The 18,902-nt window shown below is 39.7% G+C and overlaps 1 protein-coding gene across 6 annotated transcripts in view; it reads right to left on the minus strand.

The window, feature by feature from the left end:
* Nucleotides 1-18,443, minus strand: part of LOC127416660 (serine/threonine-protein phosphatase 6 regulatory subunit 2-like) — a 33,069-nt gene extending 14,626 nt beyond the window's left edge. For 2 of the 6 annotated variants that reach the window (XM_051656124.1, XM_051656123.1), the window contains exons 1-14: nucleotides 12,018-12,105; nucleotides 11,268-11,304; nucleotides 9,547-9,782; nucleotides 6,652-6,838; nucleotides 6,427-6,564; nucleotides 6,287-6,352; nucleotides 6,038-6,150; nucleotides 5,721-5,834; nucleotides 5,512-5,638; nucleotides 3,669-3,821; nucleotides 1,122-1,340; nucleotides 901-965; nucleotides 692-813; nucleotides 224-309 (exon numbers count right to left, since the gene is read on the minus strand). In XM_051656124.1, coding sequence (XP_051512084.1) covers nucleotides 224-309; nucleotides 692-813; nucleotides 901-965; nucleotides 1,122-1,340; nucleotides 3,669-3,821; nucleotides 5,512-5,638; nucleotides 5,721-5,834; nucleotides 6,038-6,150; nucleotides 6,287-6,352; nucleotides 6,427-6,564; nucleotides 6,652-6,838; nucleotides 9,547-9,782; nucleotides 11,268-11,304; nucleotides 12,018-12,097 — 1,743 coding nt within the window. In that variant the 5' untranslated portion in view covers nucleotides 12,098-12,105. Of the gene's footprint in view, nucleotides 1-223; nucleotides 310-691; nucleotides 814-900; nucleotides 966-1,121; nucleotides 1,341-3,668; nucleotides 3,822-5,511; nucleotides 5,639-5,720; nucleotides 5,835-6,037; nucleotides 6,151-6,286; nucleotides 6,353-6,426; nucleotides 6,565-6,651; nucleotides 6,839-9,546; nucleotides 9,783-10,013; nucleotides 10,034-11,267; nucleotides 11,305-12,017; nucleotides 12,106-12,147; nucleotides 12,290-18,195 lie in introns of those variants that run through there. The other 4 variants (XM_051656125.1, XM_051656126.1, XM_051656127.1 and 1 more) reach the window with 4 other exon arrangements.
* Between the last annotated feature and the right edge of the window lie 459 nt (nucleotides 18,444-18,902).

An 18,902-nucleotide genomic window follows, 5' to 3' on the forward strand; every position in this document is an offset into this window, starting at 1 on the left:
ACTGTGCTTAGATAAACCATCTAATATCTTCGTCTATTAACAGTCGTTTCTCTATATGTTTCTTCTTCTGTTTATGTCTTGCAGGATCATTTTTAAAAACGTTTAATTATCGTTAGGATGCATCTATTTCGTCCCGTATTTGTTTTCGTCAGAGATTTTTTTTACGAAAAGAACACTGCTTGGAGACAGCTTTATCCGTGTGTATTTGTGTGTGAAATCTCACCAGGTCTGCCGTATTCTTCTTGTTAGTTTCTGCTAGTGTTTCATTCACAAAATGATCCCAGCGTCTTTTATAGTCCTCGGGCAACTCTATCACACACAAACAAAACACATTTGTTAAAGAGACATTCCCCCAAAAATGAACATCTGTCATCATTTACTTACACATGTGCTGTTCCAAACCCATATGACTTTCTTTCTTCCATAGAACACAAACAGAGATCTTAGGCAGAATATTAGCCTCAGTCAACGTTCACTTTCATAGTATCTTTTCCCATTCAATGAAATTGTGTTTGGTGACTGAGGCAGGACACAGACGGTCTAACTTCTCTTGTGTTACACAGAAAACAAAAACTTATACAGGTTTGGAACAACATGAGGGTGAGTAGATGATGACAGATGTTCATTTTTTGCTGAACTGTCCCTTTAAAAAGGTATAACCACACAAACACAATCACTGTGTGTCACTTACCTTTTAAAAGTTGTGTGATTTGGGTCTGTTCTTTGTCCTGTTCTTTCTCTGCGCTCTGCACCACTGTGTTTGCAATACGGGTCAGGTGACCCATATACCCTTGTCTCATGCCTCCTGCCTCTCTACAACACACACACAGATGCTTACATTACTGTACATGCCATCAAATACACACTTTTCAGCTCAGTGATCTTTAAATTTGCCCTTACTGTGTTTTGTCATTTTCTTCCCAAGCATCCAAAATCCTCTGAACCAGCCTGCAGTCCTTTATCAGCTGCACACAGACAATTATACCTCATTACTGTATTTTTGAACAAACATGAGACTTTAATTTGTTTATTTTTCTTATATGGTTTTGCCCACTGTACACTATAAATTCCTATTGAAATTCTGTATTAAAGAATACATTAGTACCCACACACATACTTACATGCTTTATCAGGTAGCGTGTGAATCTGTCTGAGTTTTGTGTGTCTGTCTCACTGGGCTGGGGCGTGTCTGAGCGTGTGTTTTCCAGCTGAATTTGAGTCGCATCTGGACTGTCCTGCATTGATCGGTTTAGTGGTGTGTTCTGGTTAAAGATGGCAGAGACACACTGTTCCACTTGGACATGTAGGAAGTTATTCCAGGAGAATTTAAAAAACAAGTCCTATAGACACAGAGAGAGAGACAGACATTTCAAGCTTCCAAAAAAATAAATAAAAATGATCTCACACTAATCACTGTCAAACGAAATAGAAGTGTCTATTTAATCTGTTGATTACTGATTTATTTAATTTGGTTGACTGATTATCATAAAATGGCCAAAAATCTGTTTAGTAATTTGACTATCTGCCACTCTAAAAACAGTCAAATATCTGTCAATTAACCTGCCTATCAGATAATCTGAAAATGGCCAAATATCAATTAATTGGCTTAGTCGATAATCTCAAAATGACCGGGAATCGGTTGATTAACGAACCTGGCCGATAATCTCAAAATGACCGGGAATCGGTTGATTAACGAACCTGACCGATAATCACAAAATGACCGGGAATCGGTTGATTAACGAACCTGACCGATAATCACAAAATGACCGGGAATCGGTTGATTAACGAACCTGGCCGATAATCTCAAAATGACCGGGAATCGGTTGATTAACGAACCTGGCCGATAATCTCAAAATGACCGGGAATCGGTTGATTAACGAACCTGGCCGATAATCTCAAAATGACCGGGAATCGGTTGATTAACGAACCTGACCGATAATCACAAAATGACCGGGAATCGGTTGATTAACGAACCTGACCGATAATCACAAAATGACCGGGAATCGGTTGATTAACGAACCTGGCCGATAATCTCAAAATGACCGGGAATCGGTTGATTAACGAACCTGACCGATAATCTCAAAATGACCGGGAATCGGTTGATTAACGAACCTGGCCGATAATCTCAAAATGACCGGGAATCGGTTGATTAACGAACCTGACCGATAATCACAAAATGACCGGGAATCGGTTGATTAACGAACCTGACCGATAATCACAAAATGACCGGGAATCGGTTGATTAACGAACCTGACCGATAATCACAAAATGACCGGGAATCGGTTGATTAACGAACCTGACCGATAATCACAAAATGACCGGGAATCGGTTGATTAACGAACCTGACCGATAATCTCAAAATGACCGGGAATCGGTTGATTAACGAACCTGGCCGATAATCTCAAAATGACCGGGAATCGGTTGATTAACGAACCTGGCCGATAATCTCAAAATGACCGGGAATCGGTTGATTAACGAACCTGACCGATAATCACAAAATGACCGGGAATCGGTTGATTAACGAACCTGACCGATAATCACAAAATGACCGGGAATCGGTTGATTAACGAACCTGGCCGATAATCTCAAAATGACCGGGAATCGGTTGATTAACGAACCTGGCCGATAATCTCAAAATGACCGGGAATCGGTTGATTAACGAACCTGGCCGATAATCTCAAAATGACCGGGAATCGGTTGATTAACGAACCTGACCGATAATCACAAAATGACCGGGAATCGGTTGATTAACGAACCTGACCGATAATCACAAAATGACCGGGAATCGGTTGATTAACGAACCTGGCCGATAATCTCAAAATGACCAGGAATCGGTTGATTAACGAACCTGGCCGATAATCTCAAAATGACCGGGAATCGGTTGATTAACGAACCTGGCCGATAATCTCAAAATGACCGGGAATCGGTTGATTAACGAACCTGACCGATAATCTCAAAATGACCGGGAATCGGTTGATTAATGAACCTGACCGATAATCTCAAAATTCCTTGGACTTTCTGATAAACTGAAAATAGACAGATATCGGTTGTTTAATCTGCTTGGCTGATTATCTTAATATGGCCAAAATCAATTGATTAAACGATCTAGAAATCTGAAAATGGTCGGATAATTAATTGGACTATCTTGTGCTCTAAAAACAATAAAAAATCATTCAATTTATCTGCCTATCAGAAAGTCTCAAGATGGCCAAATATCAATTAATTGGCCCATGAGATGACCTCAAAATGACCAAATATTGGTTAATGAACTAATTAATCAATTAATTTTAATTGACTGGCAGCCCTAATTTCTTTCTTCAATATTTAAAAATTAACACACATGCAATTTGATATGTACAGTAATCTTGTGTAAGGGTACATAATAATAATAATACATTATATAAAAATAATTTATAATGTGATTTATGATATGATCAATATGAAAAATAATATGAAATAATATAAACAAAAAGGGAGAAACATTATTTTTAAAAAGTACATTTTCCAGTTTCGGTTTTATATTTATGGTGCTTTTCACAAGCCAAAGCAAGCTGTGGCAAGAAAAATATACCCTGTTTTAATACCAATTCTTAGTATGACTCTTACACTTAGAGATTTAGAGGTTTATGTGTTTCTTTATTCATTGTAAGATTAAGTATGACTCTCACCAGTAGCAGGTTGATCATGTTCAGTCGGCAGAGCTCATGGTGGATTCTTGGAGCTCTAGTGTACAGTAAAGCAGCCATCAGTCTGCAAGCATGCAGTCGGGCATTGCCAAACGGCTCCTCCAAAACACCCATTGTGGTCAACATCACACATTTCTGAGTCAGAAACACATATACAGTAAACAAATACAGTAGAGTATTTAAAGACAATATGAAACAGTATTCGCAATGCATCAACTTCCTTAATGTTATGTATTTTCCTACCACCCCTGGAGTCGTGAGTTCGAATCCAGGGTGTGCTGAGTGACTCCAGCCAGGTTTCCTAAGCAACCAAATTGGCCCAGTTGCTAGGGAGGGTAGAGTCACATGGGGTAACCTCCTTGTGGTCACTATAATGTGGTTCGTTCTCGGTGTGGCGCATGGTGAGTTGTGCGTGGATGCCGCGGAGAATAGCGTGAAGCCTCCACATGCGCTACATCTCCACGGTAACGCGCTCAACAAGCCACGTGATAAGATGCGTGGATTGACGGTCTCAGATGCGGAGGCAACTGAGACACGTCCTCCGCCACCCGGATTGAGGCGAGTCACTACCCCACCACGAGGACTTGAGCGCATTGGGAATTGGGCATTCCAAATTGGGGAGAAAAGGGGCGAAATAAAATTTATTGTATTTTCGCACAAAGCAGAAGCTGGAAATAATGTAGGACGGGGCTTTTTATTGATCAGGATTTGATTGGATCGAATATGTTAGGCTACAATATTATTGGTTAATATTATATTCCCCGCTCAGCAAGTCTTTCAGAAGCAGAGAACATTTTAGCATTTTTATATACGATCATGACAACAAACATTTTTATTTCTTACACATTATTATTGTATAATTTTTTATTCATATTTATTTATATATATATTTATTATTTTATTATTATTACAAAAAGGCCCAGGTCAAATTTGATTTCATGTTATCTTTATGATATTATGATTAGAGGTAGACCGATATATCGGTTTTACCGAATAATCAGTACCGATAGTTGCTGATAGTTTTTTTTTTTTACCCAATTTGGAATGCCCAATTCCCAGTGTGCTTTTAAGTCCTCATGGTCACGTAGTGATTCGACTCAATCCGGGTGGCGGAGGATGAATCTCAGTTGACTCCACGTCCGAGACCGTCAATCCGCACATCTTATCAGGTGGCTTGTTGAGCGCGTTGCCACGGAAACATAGTGCGTGTGGAGGCTTCACGCCATCCACCACGGCATCCACGCTCAACTCACCACGCGCCCCACCGAGAACGAACCACATTATAGCGATCACGAGGAGGTTACCCCATGTGACTCTACCCTCCCTAGCAACCGGGCCAATTTGGTTGCTTAGGAGGCCTGGCTGGAGTCACTCAGCACGCCCTGGGATTCGAACTAGCGAACTCCAGGGGTGGTAGCCAGCATCTTTTACCACTGAGCTACCCAGGCCCCCTCCGATAGTTGCTTTTTAGAACTATCGGTTATCAGCATTTTTTTATTTTTTTATTCCTCCATGTTTCACTGTGACATGCATATTTTGTTATTTTGATTAGATAAACAAGTGTTCTAAATTGAAACAAGGGCATGCAAAGAACAATGCTTGCCCCGTCAGCACATACATTGTGTCTCCAACTTCATATCTTGTGAATAATAATTAACCTTATTCTTCATTTAACCTCAGTTATTCTTGGGATTTTGGTTGAACAATAAACTAACTATCGCCGTTAATCAGTTATCAGCCTTTTCCACCACCTTAGTTATCGGTATAGACAAAATCCAATATCGGTCGACCTCTAATTATGATAAAACTGGAGGAGCAGACCAACCTTGGGTGGGTTAAGCAGGAGGTGATGGAAGTTCTTTAAATGTGGCTGGATTCCCATTAATATGCTGTTGTTTACAGTGTAAGACTTTTCCAGTCCCTGAGAACACAGGTCTGTCACCTGCTCAATGCTGTTGCACACAGACACACACACAAAAATGTCAGTATCAGTGAATGTCTGTGCAATGAAATTGTTGAAAGTCTGTTACTGACCCTGATCTCCGAGTCTCCAGCAATGCGAGTAACACCTGCGTTCCGTAGATAATGCAGGCATCATTTTTCTCTCCTCCAAACATGTTCTTTAACAGGGCCTCTACGGTCTGCTGCCTAAGACACATGGGCACAAACACAGTCTGGTCCACAATGCTGCTTATTCAGGCCAAGACCCACCCAGACATGAAGAAACCATCTGACTGACAAGCAAAGTCATCAACCACAGTTTCCTTCTAAAATCAGACATACCGGTAACTCTGAAAACAAGCAGAATAGTCGCAACTGTAATCCCTGAACTATCTGGTCTACACACTTACATCTCTAGTGTTGTGAGCAGAGGGTCGTTCTCTGATGTCTCCTGCATCAGACTGGCTTGATCTCTGCTCAGGCGGATGATGTCACACAGGGTCTGAGATGCATTCGACTGCCTCTGTGAACGCACAAACACAACACATCCATGAATGTTCTTTTCTCTCTGCTTATAAGCATATGTTTGTTTTTTTTTGCACAACGAACGGCAATGTTACTCTTTCAAAAACAAGTCACTTGCTGTTGAAATGACTGACCTCGTCTTCATTTTGAGGGTGTATCAGCGCAATGAGTCTCTGCATCAGCTTCTCTTCATTCAGCCACTGAAAACAGAGGATATCGATCAAAACAAATACATACACACATATAAATAAAACAGTTTGTAGTGTCCGCTCACAGTTAGCACTTCCTGTCTGAGCGAAATGGGCTCCACACTGCTAATCAGACGCAGCAGTAGATCCATCATGGCAGACGTGTCCATATGTTTCAGCACCAGTCCAATGAAATCCTGTTTTTTCTTCAGGAAACCAATCACCTGATGAATAACATTAAAAATCAAGATGAGGATGATGTTGAAACATACAGAATATTTTCAAGTAAAACAAGAGACACATTTACACACCTGCTCTGTCTGGCGGCTGATGAGGTTGCCGACCGTCTTACTGAAGAATGATGCCAGTAAAGGGTTCAAAGGGGGCGTCTGCTCTAGGAAGCTGTACAGTGTGTGCAACAGAGACTCATCTCCACCCACTTTATTGTTGATGAGGGACACGTCGCATGTCAGCAACTCACACGCTGTATTAGCATACCTGCGTGAGATCGAGTGAGAGACAGAGAAAGTATACATAACATGACTAGTGGTTGACCAATAAGGGTTTTTCAATGGCCATTGATGACGGCCAATATAATGCAGTTACTGGTAATATAGTGTTATTTATACATGTCATTTAATTATAGGAAATGAGACCTGCACAAAATTAAAACCAAATCAAGGGGCCTGGGTAGCTCAGTGGTGAAGATGCTGGCTACCACCCCTGGAGTTCACTAGTTCGAATCCCAGGGCGTGCTGAGTGACTCCAGCCAGGTCTCCTAAGCAACCAAATTGGCCCGGTTGCTAGAGAGGTTAGAGTCACACGGGGTAACCTCCTCGTGATCGCGATAATGTGGTTCGCTCTCGGTGGGGCGTGTGGTGAGTTGTGCGTGGATGCCGTGAAGCCTCTACACGCGCTATATCAATGCTCAACAAGCCACGTGGATTGACGGTCTCAGACGCTGAGGCAGCTGAGATTCGTCCCCCGCCAACCGGATTGAGGCGAATCACTACCCCACCACGAGGACTCAGAACACATTGGGAATTGGGCATTTCAAATTGCAAATATAAAAACCATTTTACATAATATTTACTTAAAATTAACTCCAAAACATTTTAAAATTAATGCATTATCCTTAAAATGAACCATGTTGATTAATGGCAGATAATCTTAAAATTGCCAAAAAAAACGGTACGTATCTTTGACTGTCTGATAATCTGAAAATGGATAGATATCGGTTGTTTGACCGATGATGTTAAAATGGCTAAAAATTGGTTGATTGATCGGCCAAAAAGATAATCTGAAAATGGCCAAATATCAATTAATTGGCCTGGTCGATAATCTCAAAATGACCGGGAATCGGTTGATTAACGAACCTGACCGATAATCTCAAAACGGCCAAAATAAACTGTAAATTCCTTGGACTTTCTGATAAACTGAAAATAGACAGATATCGTTTGTTTAATCTGCTTGGCTGATTATTTTAATATGATAATCTGATAATGGTCGATAATTAATTGGACTATCTTGGGCCCCAAAACAATCAAAAATCATTCAATTTGTTCAATCAGATGGCTCAAAATGGCTAAATGTCAATTAATTGGCCTATGAGATAACCTCAAAATGACCAAATATTGGTTGATTAATGAACCTGCCTGATAATCTCAAAATGCCCGAAAATCTGTAAATGAACTTGACTACCTGATCATTTGAAAATGGACAGATATCGATTGATTGATCGGCTTGACTGATGATCTTAAAAAGGCCAAAAATCAGTTGAATTCATCGGCCTGTCAGCTAATCTCAAATTGGCCAAATATCGGTTGATTAATGAGCCTGGCCAGGATTTTAAAAATGGCCAAAAATCTGTCAATTAATTGGATTATCTATCGGTCAATTAGTTGGCCAGTCAAATAATCTTAAAATGACCAAATATCTGTTGATTAAAGACTCTGGTTTATAATCTCTAAATCACAAAAAAAGGGACAATTAATAATTGGTATTTGATAATCTGAAAATGTGCAGATATCGGTTGTTTAATTCGGCTGACTGTTGTAAAATGGCCAAAAATCTGTTAATCAATTAGACAATTTAATACTCTAAAAACAGTCAAATGTGTAAGGAATAATTGATAACGGACCGTTGAATTATTGAAAAATAATGCACACCCAAGGTGGTAACGTGGTCACGACGTGCAGCGGAGTGCGGCTCTATTTGTTGGTCGCGACACAAGCCTCAATGTGTGTGTGTGTGCATTAGCGTGCATATGTATGTGTGTGAGCATGTGTAAGTGCAGAGACGAGGGAGCATGAAGGAGCTTTTCAACTGAAATTTAAATAAATGTAGGATATTATAGACTTTGACGTTCTTAACCGATATACTTTAACCAATGTCTTTGTTTATATGGTTATTTTGCTGTGGTAGCATGTATGGTGTGTGTGTGTGTGAGTGAGTGGGTGGGTGGGTGAGATGAGAGAGCGAGAGAGAGAGAGAGAGAGAGAGAGAGAGAGAGTGAGAGAGAGAGAGAGCCCAAGGATGCTTTTCAATCGAAATTGAAATAAATTTAGTATATTATAGACATTATTTGTCATTCTTAGCCAATGTATTTAACCAATGTTTTTGTTTTAATTGGTTATTTTGATGTGGTAGCCTGTAGAGCTCTTTGAAATAACTGAAATAATTTGGCGAAGTGATATGGAACCGTTAAGCGGTCAAGACCTGGAAATTCTTCATAGCCGTGCCTTTACTTGAAAAATAATTGCACACCTTAGAACGTCCGTCAACCAATCAGAATCAAGCATTCAACAGACCCGTGGTATAACGTACAATTAATCTGCCTATCAGATAATCTCAAAATGACCAAATATCGGTTGAAAAATGAACCTGGCAGAATATCTCGATTTGGCCAAAAAAAAATCTGTCAATTAATTGGAATATCTGATAATCTGTCAATGGACAGATATGGGTTGCTTAATTGGCTTGACCGATGATCTTAAAATGGCCAAAAATTGGTTGATTAATCGTCCTGGTAGAAAGCGTAAAAATGACCAAACTTCTGTCAATTAATTAGACTATCTGATACCCTCAGAACAGCCAAAACAAGTTCAATTAATTGCCCCGGCCAATGTATTGGTCTCTAGCGGATCCATTGCAGATAAAGCTTCCAACCGTTCAGACAGTGACAGTGAGGCCATCTCTCCACTCACTTGTATCGCAGTTTCTCCTCCCGGTCAGTAGGGGGCTCGTGTGTGATGAGATTGAGGAGCTCCAGCATGCTGCTGTCCCGTGTGAGGAAAAGGAGGAGGCGTTGATTCTGAGCCTTACATTCCTGCAGCACGTCCTCCTCATCCAGAAGCTCCTGCAGGGTCACGTCCTCCTTCTCCAAGAGCTTCTCAACCTGAGAGGAGTTGTGCAGGTCGAACTTCCAGAACATGACTGCAGCCTATAGAGCAAAAAGAGAGAGTGCCTGAGATTGACAAAAAGAGAGATTATATTTCTACCATTTCCTATATTTCCTTATTTATTTTATATATTTCCATTATAAGTAGCATATTATACATGCTGACAGTCATGCCATTAAAGCTTTGTTGGCTGTCTTTAAAAGTGAAAGGGAAAGAGAGAGTGGGAGGCTATATATTTACTTGAGCATTACACAATAAAAAAGTGAACTGACTTTTCAAAAGGTTTGTCTGCCGCTGACTGACTCAGCACTCTCACTTGCAGGAAGGATAAGAGAAAAACAGACAGAAGGCTAGATGGCAGAAAAAGTCCAGAAGTGCCACAATACATTATGCACCAGACGAGTGTATATATAATGCACTGTCAAATGCAGACCTCCAGTAACAATAAAATGCAACCAGAGCAGTATATCCAACAATAAGTGTAAACAGCAGCAATTACAGCTGTAGTTACTCTGTTGTTGGGAAACTAAAGAATCAATTATGTCAGTCAATTAAAGGCTGTATTAGCTGATCTAATTTCCTTTGCCCTCAGGTAGTACTGTTCCTGTATACATACATCACACAGAATCCTACATTGTATAAAGCGCACAATAAACAGATTTATAGTACTGGCTTGGTTTACAATTGACATTTAAAGGTGCACTCAGTACTTTTGTTGCTAACTGCTAATCTTTAAAACAGAAAGAAATAGTAATAGTTGAATATTATTTTTGAAAAGATATGAAAAAAATCTAGTCATATCGGTCAGAGAAAAAGCTTCTTTATTCTACATATGGTGCTGGACGCATGTTCATGTGCGCCGCCATGTTGAGATCACATGACCAGCCGAATATTACTCGTTTCATTTAATCTTTTGCAATTGGACTTTTTCACTTGTGGAATAAATGAATCATGGCTGACTGCAAACAGCGCATTTCTACAATGACATTGGTAACTGAAAACTTCTGTTTTTGTGTGACGTGGCATCTACGCCGCTGGGTGTCAGCGCAACAAAAACTGAAATTGTGCACCGAGTGCACCTTTAATGAGCGAGTTAAGCCGCGGTCACACTAGGCAATGAGCATGCAAAATTATTTCGAATAATGCAATGATGTCATGCTCGAGGGCTTCTGGTTTAAATAAATAATAAATCACAAATAGCAATTAATATTATGTACGTCTATATTCACTTTCCTGCAACAATAAAAACAAGCAGCTTTGAAATAAGAATTGTTTGTATTGAATCAAGAGGTTAGTGTGTGACGATTCCATCTTCTATTGGTCACACGTCTTCTCATTGTCATCAGTTCGCCAAACTTCAACTTAAGTGCGCAGCTGTATGCAAATTTACTGCGCGTGCGCTTGCGTTTCCGGTCTTCCGTGCTTGGATGCATTTGAATGGGAGCGCGAAGTGTAGTGTGACCACACATTTAAGCATTAAAGTTATAGTTCACCCAAAAATGAAAATTCTCTCATCATTTACTCACCCTCATGCCTTCCCAGATGTGAATGACTTTCTTTCTTCTGCAGAACACAAATGAAGATTTTTAGAAGAATATCTCAGCTCTGTAGGTCCATTCAATGCAAGTGAATGGTGACCAGAACTTTGAAGCACCAAAAAGCACAAAGGAAACACAGAAGTAATCCATACAACTCTAGTAGTTAAATCTATGTCTTTAGAAGTGATATGATAGGTGTGGGTGAGAAACAGATCAAAATTTAAGTCATTTTTTACTATTAATCTCCACTTTTGACCAGCCCGGACCAGTAGGTGGCGATATGCACAAAGAATGTGAATTTCCAAAAAACAAAAGAAGAATGTGAAAGTGGATATTTATAGTAAAAAAGGACTTAAATATTTATCTGTTTCTCACCCACACCTATCATATTGCTTCTGAAGACATGGATTAAACCACTGGAGTCGTATGGAACAGTTTTATGCCTTTATGTGCTTCAATGTTTCATTTGTGTTCTGAAAGTCATACACATCTGGGATGGAGTGAGGGTGACTAAATGATGAGTGAATTTTCATTTTTGGGTAAACTTTTCCTTTAAATGGAAAAGTTTAAAAAAACAAATTTAAACAAATAACTTTCAAGAACACGTCTGAGTCATAGTCCACCCAATATATATATATATATAAAATTATATTTTGCAAAGAAAATGAAATCTATTTTTAACAATCATTTAAGGTTTTTATTTTTTTACATTTCATGACAACTTAGCTCATCCCTCACCCCAATCTTATTTTTTCTTCTGATTTTCGAGTAAAATTTGATCTGGGCATTTCTTCCTGAGATTCAATGTAGTATAGCATAATACTGCTGTCACTGCTTGACATGTTAACTACCCAATGAGGGCAGTTACCTTCAGCCAGAGGGAGTGCGTGTTTCCTTAGATGGGATGCAGAGACCTATTAAAACACATTGGTTTCCAAGACTGAGTCCTCAGTGGTCAGATAATCTAGCCATCCATTTTCACGGGCTGCCTCACATTACAATGCAGACACCTGCGGAGACAGAGATCAAGAAAAGAATAATCAAAAGATAACCAGTGAGGAAACCAGCAGCGCTTTTGAAATAAGCTACATAATGAATCTGTGACATACAGTAGTAACTCAGAATACAGAATAAGCCCTTGTTTAAACACACATACACATACACTGATAGCAGCATGGTCATGTTCTTTTTTAGACTTGTAATGAGAGGTCAGCCATCAGACTAAACAACATCATGCAGACCACTAATGCACCATTTCTATTTCAACACACAACACGCATCCATCATACTGCTCAGGAAGGAGACACATTCTGTCTCCTAGAGATGAACGTAGTTTGGTGTGAAAAGTGCAAATCAATCCCAGAACAACAGCAAAGGACCTTGTGAAGATGCTGGAGGAAACAGGTAGACAAGTATCTATATCCACAGTAAAACAAGTCCTATATCGACATTACTTGAAGGACTGCTCGGCAAGGAAGAAACCACTGCTCCAGAACCGCCATTAAAAAGTCAGACTACAGTTTGCAAGTGCACATGGGGACAAAGATCGTACTTTCTGGAGAAATATCCTCTGGTCTGATGAAACAAAAATTGAACTGTTTGGCCATAATGACCATCGTTATGTTTGGAGGAAAAAGGGTGAGGCTTGCAAGCCGAAGAACACCATCCCAACTGTGAAGCATGAGGGTGGCAGCATCATGTTGTGGGGGTGCTTTGCTGCAGCAGGTACTGGTGCACTTCACAAAATAGATGGCATCATGAGGAAGGAAAATTATGGGGATATATTGAAGCAACATCTCAAGACATCAGCCAGGAAATTAAAGCTCGGTCACAAATGGGTCTTCCAAATGGACAATGACCCCAAGCATACCTCCAAAGTTGTGGCAAAATGGATTAAGGACAACAAAGTCAAGGTATTGGAGTGGCCATCACAAAGTCCTGACCTCAGTCCGATAGAAAATTTGTGGGCAGAACTGAAAAAGCATGTGCGGGCAAGGAGGCCTACAAACCTGACACAGTTACACCAGTTCTGTCTGGAGGAATGGGACAAAATTCCAGCAACTTATTATGAGAAGCTTGTGGAAGGCTACCCAAAACATTTGACCCAAGTTAAACAATTTAAAGGCAATGCTACCAAATTCTAACAAAGTGTATGTAAACTTCTGACCCACTGGGAATGTGATGAAAGAAATAAAAGCTGAAATAAATCATTCTCTCTACTATTATTCTGACATTTCACATTCTTAAAATAAAATAGTGATCCTAACTGACCTAAGACAGTGGAATGTTTTCTACGATTAAATGTCAGAAATTGTGAAAAACTGAGTTTAAATGTATTTGGCTAAGGTGTATGTAAACTTCTGACTTCAACTTTATGTTGCTAACAAGTTGCTGAATAAGGTCTCTGAGGGTTAAGCAGATGTAATATTTTCCTCATTAAAAAAGCTGTACTTCTAAGAAATGAATTGTAATTTTGAAACTTATGTATAAAATCATGAGCACTTGCATGAAATTAAGACTCTAGTCATATCAGTAACCTTTTAAAAGCTGTTTTATTGTACATGGAGAGGGTCCCCTCATGGGGGCTGCCATTTTAGGATCACATGACTAGCTGAATTCTACTTGTTTTATCTCAGTAGCCATCCTGTTATTGGACACTTTTACTCTTGGATTAAATAAATCATGGCTGATGGTGAATAGTGAATTTCTACAATGGCATTGGTAAAAAAAAACTATATTTTTAATGATGCTGCATCCATGCCACTAGGTGTCAGTGTAAGTCCCAGACCGCATGCGTAAAAGATGTAAGTTTCTGATTACATCTTTTTGCATTAAACGCTGCATTATCTTCATGTCAGTATCTCTGTTACTTGAATTTAATGTAACAGATTTTGTTCAGATTTTCGGCCAAGATTCACAATTTAAAACAACAGACGTTGACCAATGTGCTGTACAATCCATATGAAGAAGAACCTATACATACCCATACAGAAACACACAAAAAATACAAAATGCAGCCTCTATGGTTGGTTAAAAGCCAGGGTAAACAAATATGTTTTCAGCTTAGTTTTAAAATCAGATATTGTTGGGGGCCTGGGTAGCTCAGCGAGTAAAGACGCTGACTACCACCCCTGGAGTTGCGAGTTCGAATCCAGGGCGTGCTGAGTGACTCCAGCCAGGTCTCCTAAGCAACCAAATTGGCCCGGTTGCTAGGGAGGGTAGAGTCACATGGGGTAACCTCCTCGTGGTCACTATAATGTGTGGGTCTCGCTCTCGGTGGGGCGCGTGGCGAGTTGTGCGTGAAAGCCACGTGATAAGATGCGCGGATTGATGGTCTCAGACGCGGAGGCAAATGAGATTCGTCCTCCGCCACCCAGATTGAGGTGAGTCATTATGCCACCACGAGGACTTAGAGCACATTGGGAAATTGGGCATTCCAAAAATAATCAGATATTGTTAAAGCAGTTCTAATATAATTTGGTAAGTTTTTCCAAAGTTTAGGGGCCGCTACCGCAAAGGCGCGGTCGCCCCTCATCTTTAATCTAGATCTAGGAACTGTCAAAAGCTTCGGATGTGACGATTTAAGAGATGTATGTGGGTTATGTAACATATCAGCAAGGTATGAGGGCGCTAATCCACTGAGAGATTTAAAAACAAAAAGCAGTCATTTATAATCAATTCTGTATTGAACAGGGAGCCAGTGAAGAGAATGTAAAATCGGAGCAATATGGTCCCGCTTGTGCACCCGTCAGCAATCTTGCTGCTGCATTTTGGACCATTAGTAATCTTGATAGGGAAGCATGGCTAATACCTATATAAAGGGAATTACAGTAATCCAGATGGGCAAAAATAAATGCATGAATGACCTTTTCAAGGTCCTTTAATGACAAGAACAGCTTGACTTTTGTTAAAAGTCTCAATTGAAAAAAGCTAGTTTTCACAATAGAATTTATCTGTTTAGCCTTTTCACAAAGGGTTTGAGGAAAGGAGTCAGCTGGCCCAAATTAACATAGGCCGGGCTAACAGAATCGGAGGGACATCCACGATTTCAGATCCTCTAGACAGGCCACCAAAGGTTCTAGTGTATTACCGTCATTTATAACAATGAAAAGATGCCCCATGTTTCTTAAGCACACTTCCTAAAGGAAGCATATAAAGCGAAAACAATACAGGTACCAGAATAGAGCCCTGAGGAACGCCACAGGTGAGAGGGGCTAAGACCTAAATTCACCAAAAGAAACCGAGAAGCTTCTGTTTGAAATATAAGATTTAAACCAGCTAAGAGCATTACCATGGATGCCTGCACACTGCTCAAGGCATGAGATAATGATGCCATGATCCACGGTATCAAAGGCTGCGCTAAGATCTAATAGCACCAAAATCGCAGAATTCCCAGAATCAACAGTTAAAACAATATTGTTGAAAACTTTTAAAAGGGCAGATTCAGTGCTGTGTTGAGTAAAACTGGACTGGACACCTCAAAAATGTTATTGTTATGTAAATGAGACTGTAACTGGACAAGTACTGCTTTCTCTAAGATTTCTGAGATAAAAGGTAATTTAGAAATAGGTCTAAAATTGGAGAGAACGGTCGTATCAAGGTTAGGTTTTTTAAGGAGAGGCTGCACTACTGCATGTTTAAAGAACTCTTGTACTGTCCCTGCAAACAAACATTCATTTGTTATAGACATTATGCTAGGTCCAACAATGTCAATAATTAGTTTCAGAAATCGTGTTGGGATAACATCATGGGGGGAGGTAGGGGGCTTCAATTGTTCAACAATCTTAGAGAGAGTCGGAAAAGAAATAGGTTCAAATTGACAGAGAGCAGCAGAACAAATAGGTGGAAGCGATGGATTGCACAAGGGGGTGTACGTGATCTGACATCTGCAATCTTACCAATAAAATAATTGAGGAAATGGTCACATGTTGTTGGGGAAATTTAATGAGGCATATTTACAGACGGGTTTATGACAGAACTTATAGTAGTAAAAAGGACTCCAGGCCTTTCTAGCAAGTCAGTCCACTGTCGGCCATCTTGGGAACGCTCTCTGGAGGTTATTTCCAGTCATGCCAGTGCAGCTCCTATCTACTTGAATGGAGAAAGACCAAAATCTCAAAAATGGTTGGTCAAGATTACAATTAAAGGACATTTTTCAAATCAACAATAAAATCTGACAATACTGGAATCATAAATTGTGATTCTTTACCTCATATTACATTAAAAAACGAAATTTTTCTGGCGTTTAGTTGATTGACAGGTGATGTCCGTATCTAACAGGTGATTGGCTCTTTTAACTGTAAGGCGGGACTTCCTCTTCTTCATCCGTTGACCATTGGGCGCTCAGAGCTCCTTGGTTGAGCGTTCCAATTTCTCCCATTCATTTTAATAGAAGTGGCCCGTCTCTGCTAAATAGTCTCTGCTATAGATCGCTCCCATTATAATGAATGAAGCTGCACAACTCATTTACATTTAGTCTTTTAGCAGTCACTTTAATCCAAAGCGACTTACAAATGAGGAACATAAGTATTTTCTCACACAAAAGTCAACAATATCTGCAGTATTGCACTGCCAAGATTTCAGAGTAGCTGGTGTAGTATAGAAGCTCACGCAGAAGAGACCCATAAGGAACGTTTTTTAAAAATAATAAAACAAAAACCTTACCTTGTCTGCAAGTCACGTGCTTACAGCATTAACAGCTTCACTGATTATAATAGGAGCAATGCAATATTCCTGACTTTTCCGCTGAGGAAATAATTGTGAGCAGATAAGCTACACTTTCATCGCGTAGACGCGGTCAGTGTCAACAACACATCTGGATAAGACATTTCAGGTAAACTGACTCAGAGTCTTATGTAAAGGATCTGGTAATGCCAGATCCTTTGTTAATTTGTCAGTTCTTGCACATATTTTGTTTGTTCTGTTTTTTCTAGACTCTAAAAGTGTGCAAGTCTTTTTATTCTGACAGTTCTTGGTTATAAAAATGCCACTACAGGAAATGCTTCAGGACCAGACATGCTGTTATTATTACGTCCTTGAAATGCATAAACTAATGAGGGTGAAACTGCAAAAAGGAGTTATATTTTGGTCTGTTCTTACCCAAAACTGATTGAATCGCTACCGAAGATATTGATTAAACCATTGGAGTCGTACAAATTACTTTTAAGCTGCCTTTATGTGCATTTTGGAGCTTCAAAGTTCTGGTCACCATTCATTTGCATTGTAAGGACCTACAGAGCTGAGATAGTCTTTTAAAAATCTTCCTTTGTTTTCAGTAGAAGGAAGAACGTCATTCATATCTGGGATGACATCAGGGTGAGTAAATGATTAGTGAGTTATTCATGTTTGGGTTAACTATTCCTTTAAGGACAACTGTACAATTCCTATTCTTCCCATGTTATTTTTCAAAAAATATTTCCTGATTTTAAAGACGCGAAATTAAATCTTTACCACGTCAAACACACAGCGGCCTCACTCAACGTCACTGTCAGCGATAGACCAATCAGAGCGCAGAGGCGAGACGCGAACCACCAATCAGAGAGCAGAGGCGAGACGCGAACCACCAATCAGAGCGCTGAAAATTCGCACGTCCGTTTACTGAATACGTTATTGCACAGCATTATAAATGAATCCACTACCAAAAGCCTTCAAATCGCATTTAGCTTATTTGCATAAGCAAAAGTACATATTCTCAAGAGTCCAAGAAGCATTTCGTGGGACCATTACTACGTGCAGACATATCTCTACGTTAATTTATGTAATAAATAAAATAGAAAGACTGATTATCACCATACATTTCAAGGTTAAAGTCACTTCTGTGTAATATTAGCATTGCCTATTTACACACCGCCCATATTGTGCTGTCACGTGGTGATAAATAACGTTAGTGTGTATAAATGAACTGCTGTAAACTTACAAGTAACACTTTCTGATGTCAGACAGACAGCAGTCTCTTCTCAGACCAGCCCTGTATGGTGTCAGAGGGGAGATCCGATATTTAATGTGCTATGCATCGTCCTGCATCCATAGATCCCAGTCCTCCAGCCCCCTGTACTCCTCTTTTCTTCAGCAACCCTGCTCCAGTCCCAGTCCCAGTTCACCTCAGATCTTTCAACTGTGAGCAGACAAAGATTTTGACATCATTTCTCAAGTTAAAATGGCCGATTCAGGAGATGTGGACGCGCATGTTGTGGTGCGTGAACGCGCTTGGGTGATCAGTTTGAGTTTTGATTTAAAATGTTTATGGATTAGTTGGAAAATTTGATATTACTGTCTGAGTGTGTTTTCTCCTTCATTGTCAACTCGTTCTTTATTAAGTTTAATTAAAAATCATTATATTCGCATATATTGACCTACTAATTAAGTAGTTCACCCAAACATTCTCTCATCATTTACTCACCCTCATGCCATTCCAGATGTGTATGACTTCACTTGTGTATGATTTTTAGAAGAATATCTCAGCTCTGTAGGTCCATACAATGCAAGTGAATGGTGACCAGAACTTTGAAGCTCAAAAAGCACGTAAAGGCTGCATAAAAGTAATCCATAAGAATCCAATGGTTTAATCAATGTCATCTCAAGTGATCAAAACGGTTTTGGGTGAGAACAGATCAAAATGTAACT

This window comes from Myxocyprinus asiaticus, chromosome 26 (assembly GCF_019703515.2).
Source record: "Myxocyprinus asiaticus isolate MX2 ecotype Aquarium Trade chromosome 26, UBuf_Myxa_2, whole genome shotgun sequence".
Lineage (NCBI taxonomy): Eukaryota > Metazoa > Chordata > Actinopteri > Cypriniformes > Catostomidae > Myxocyprinus > Myxocyprinus asiaticus.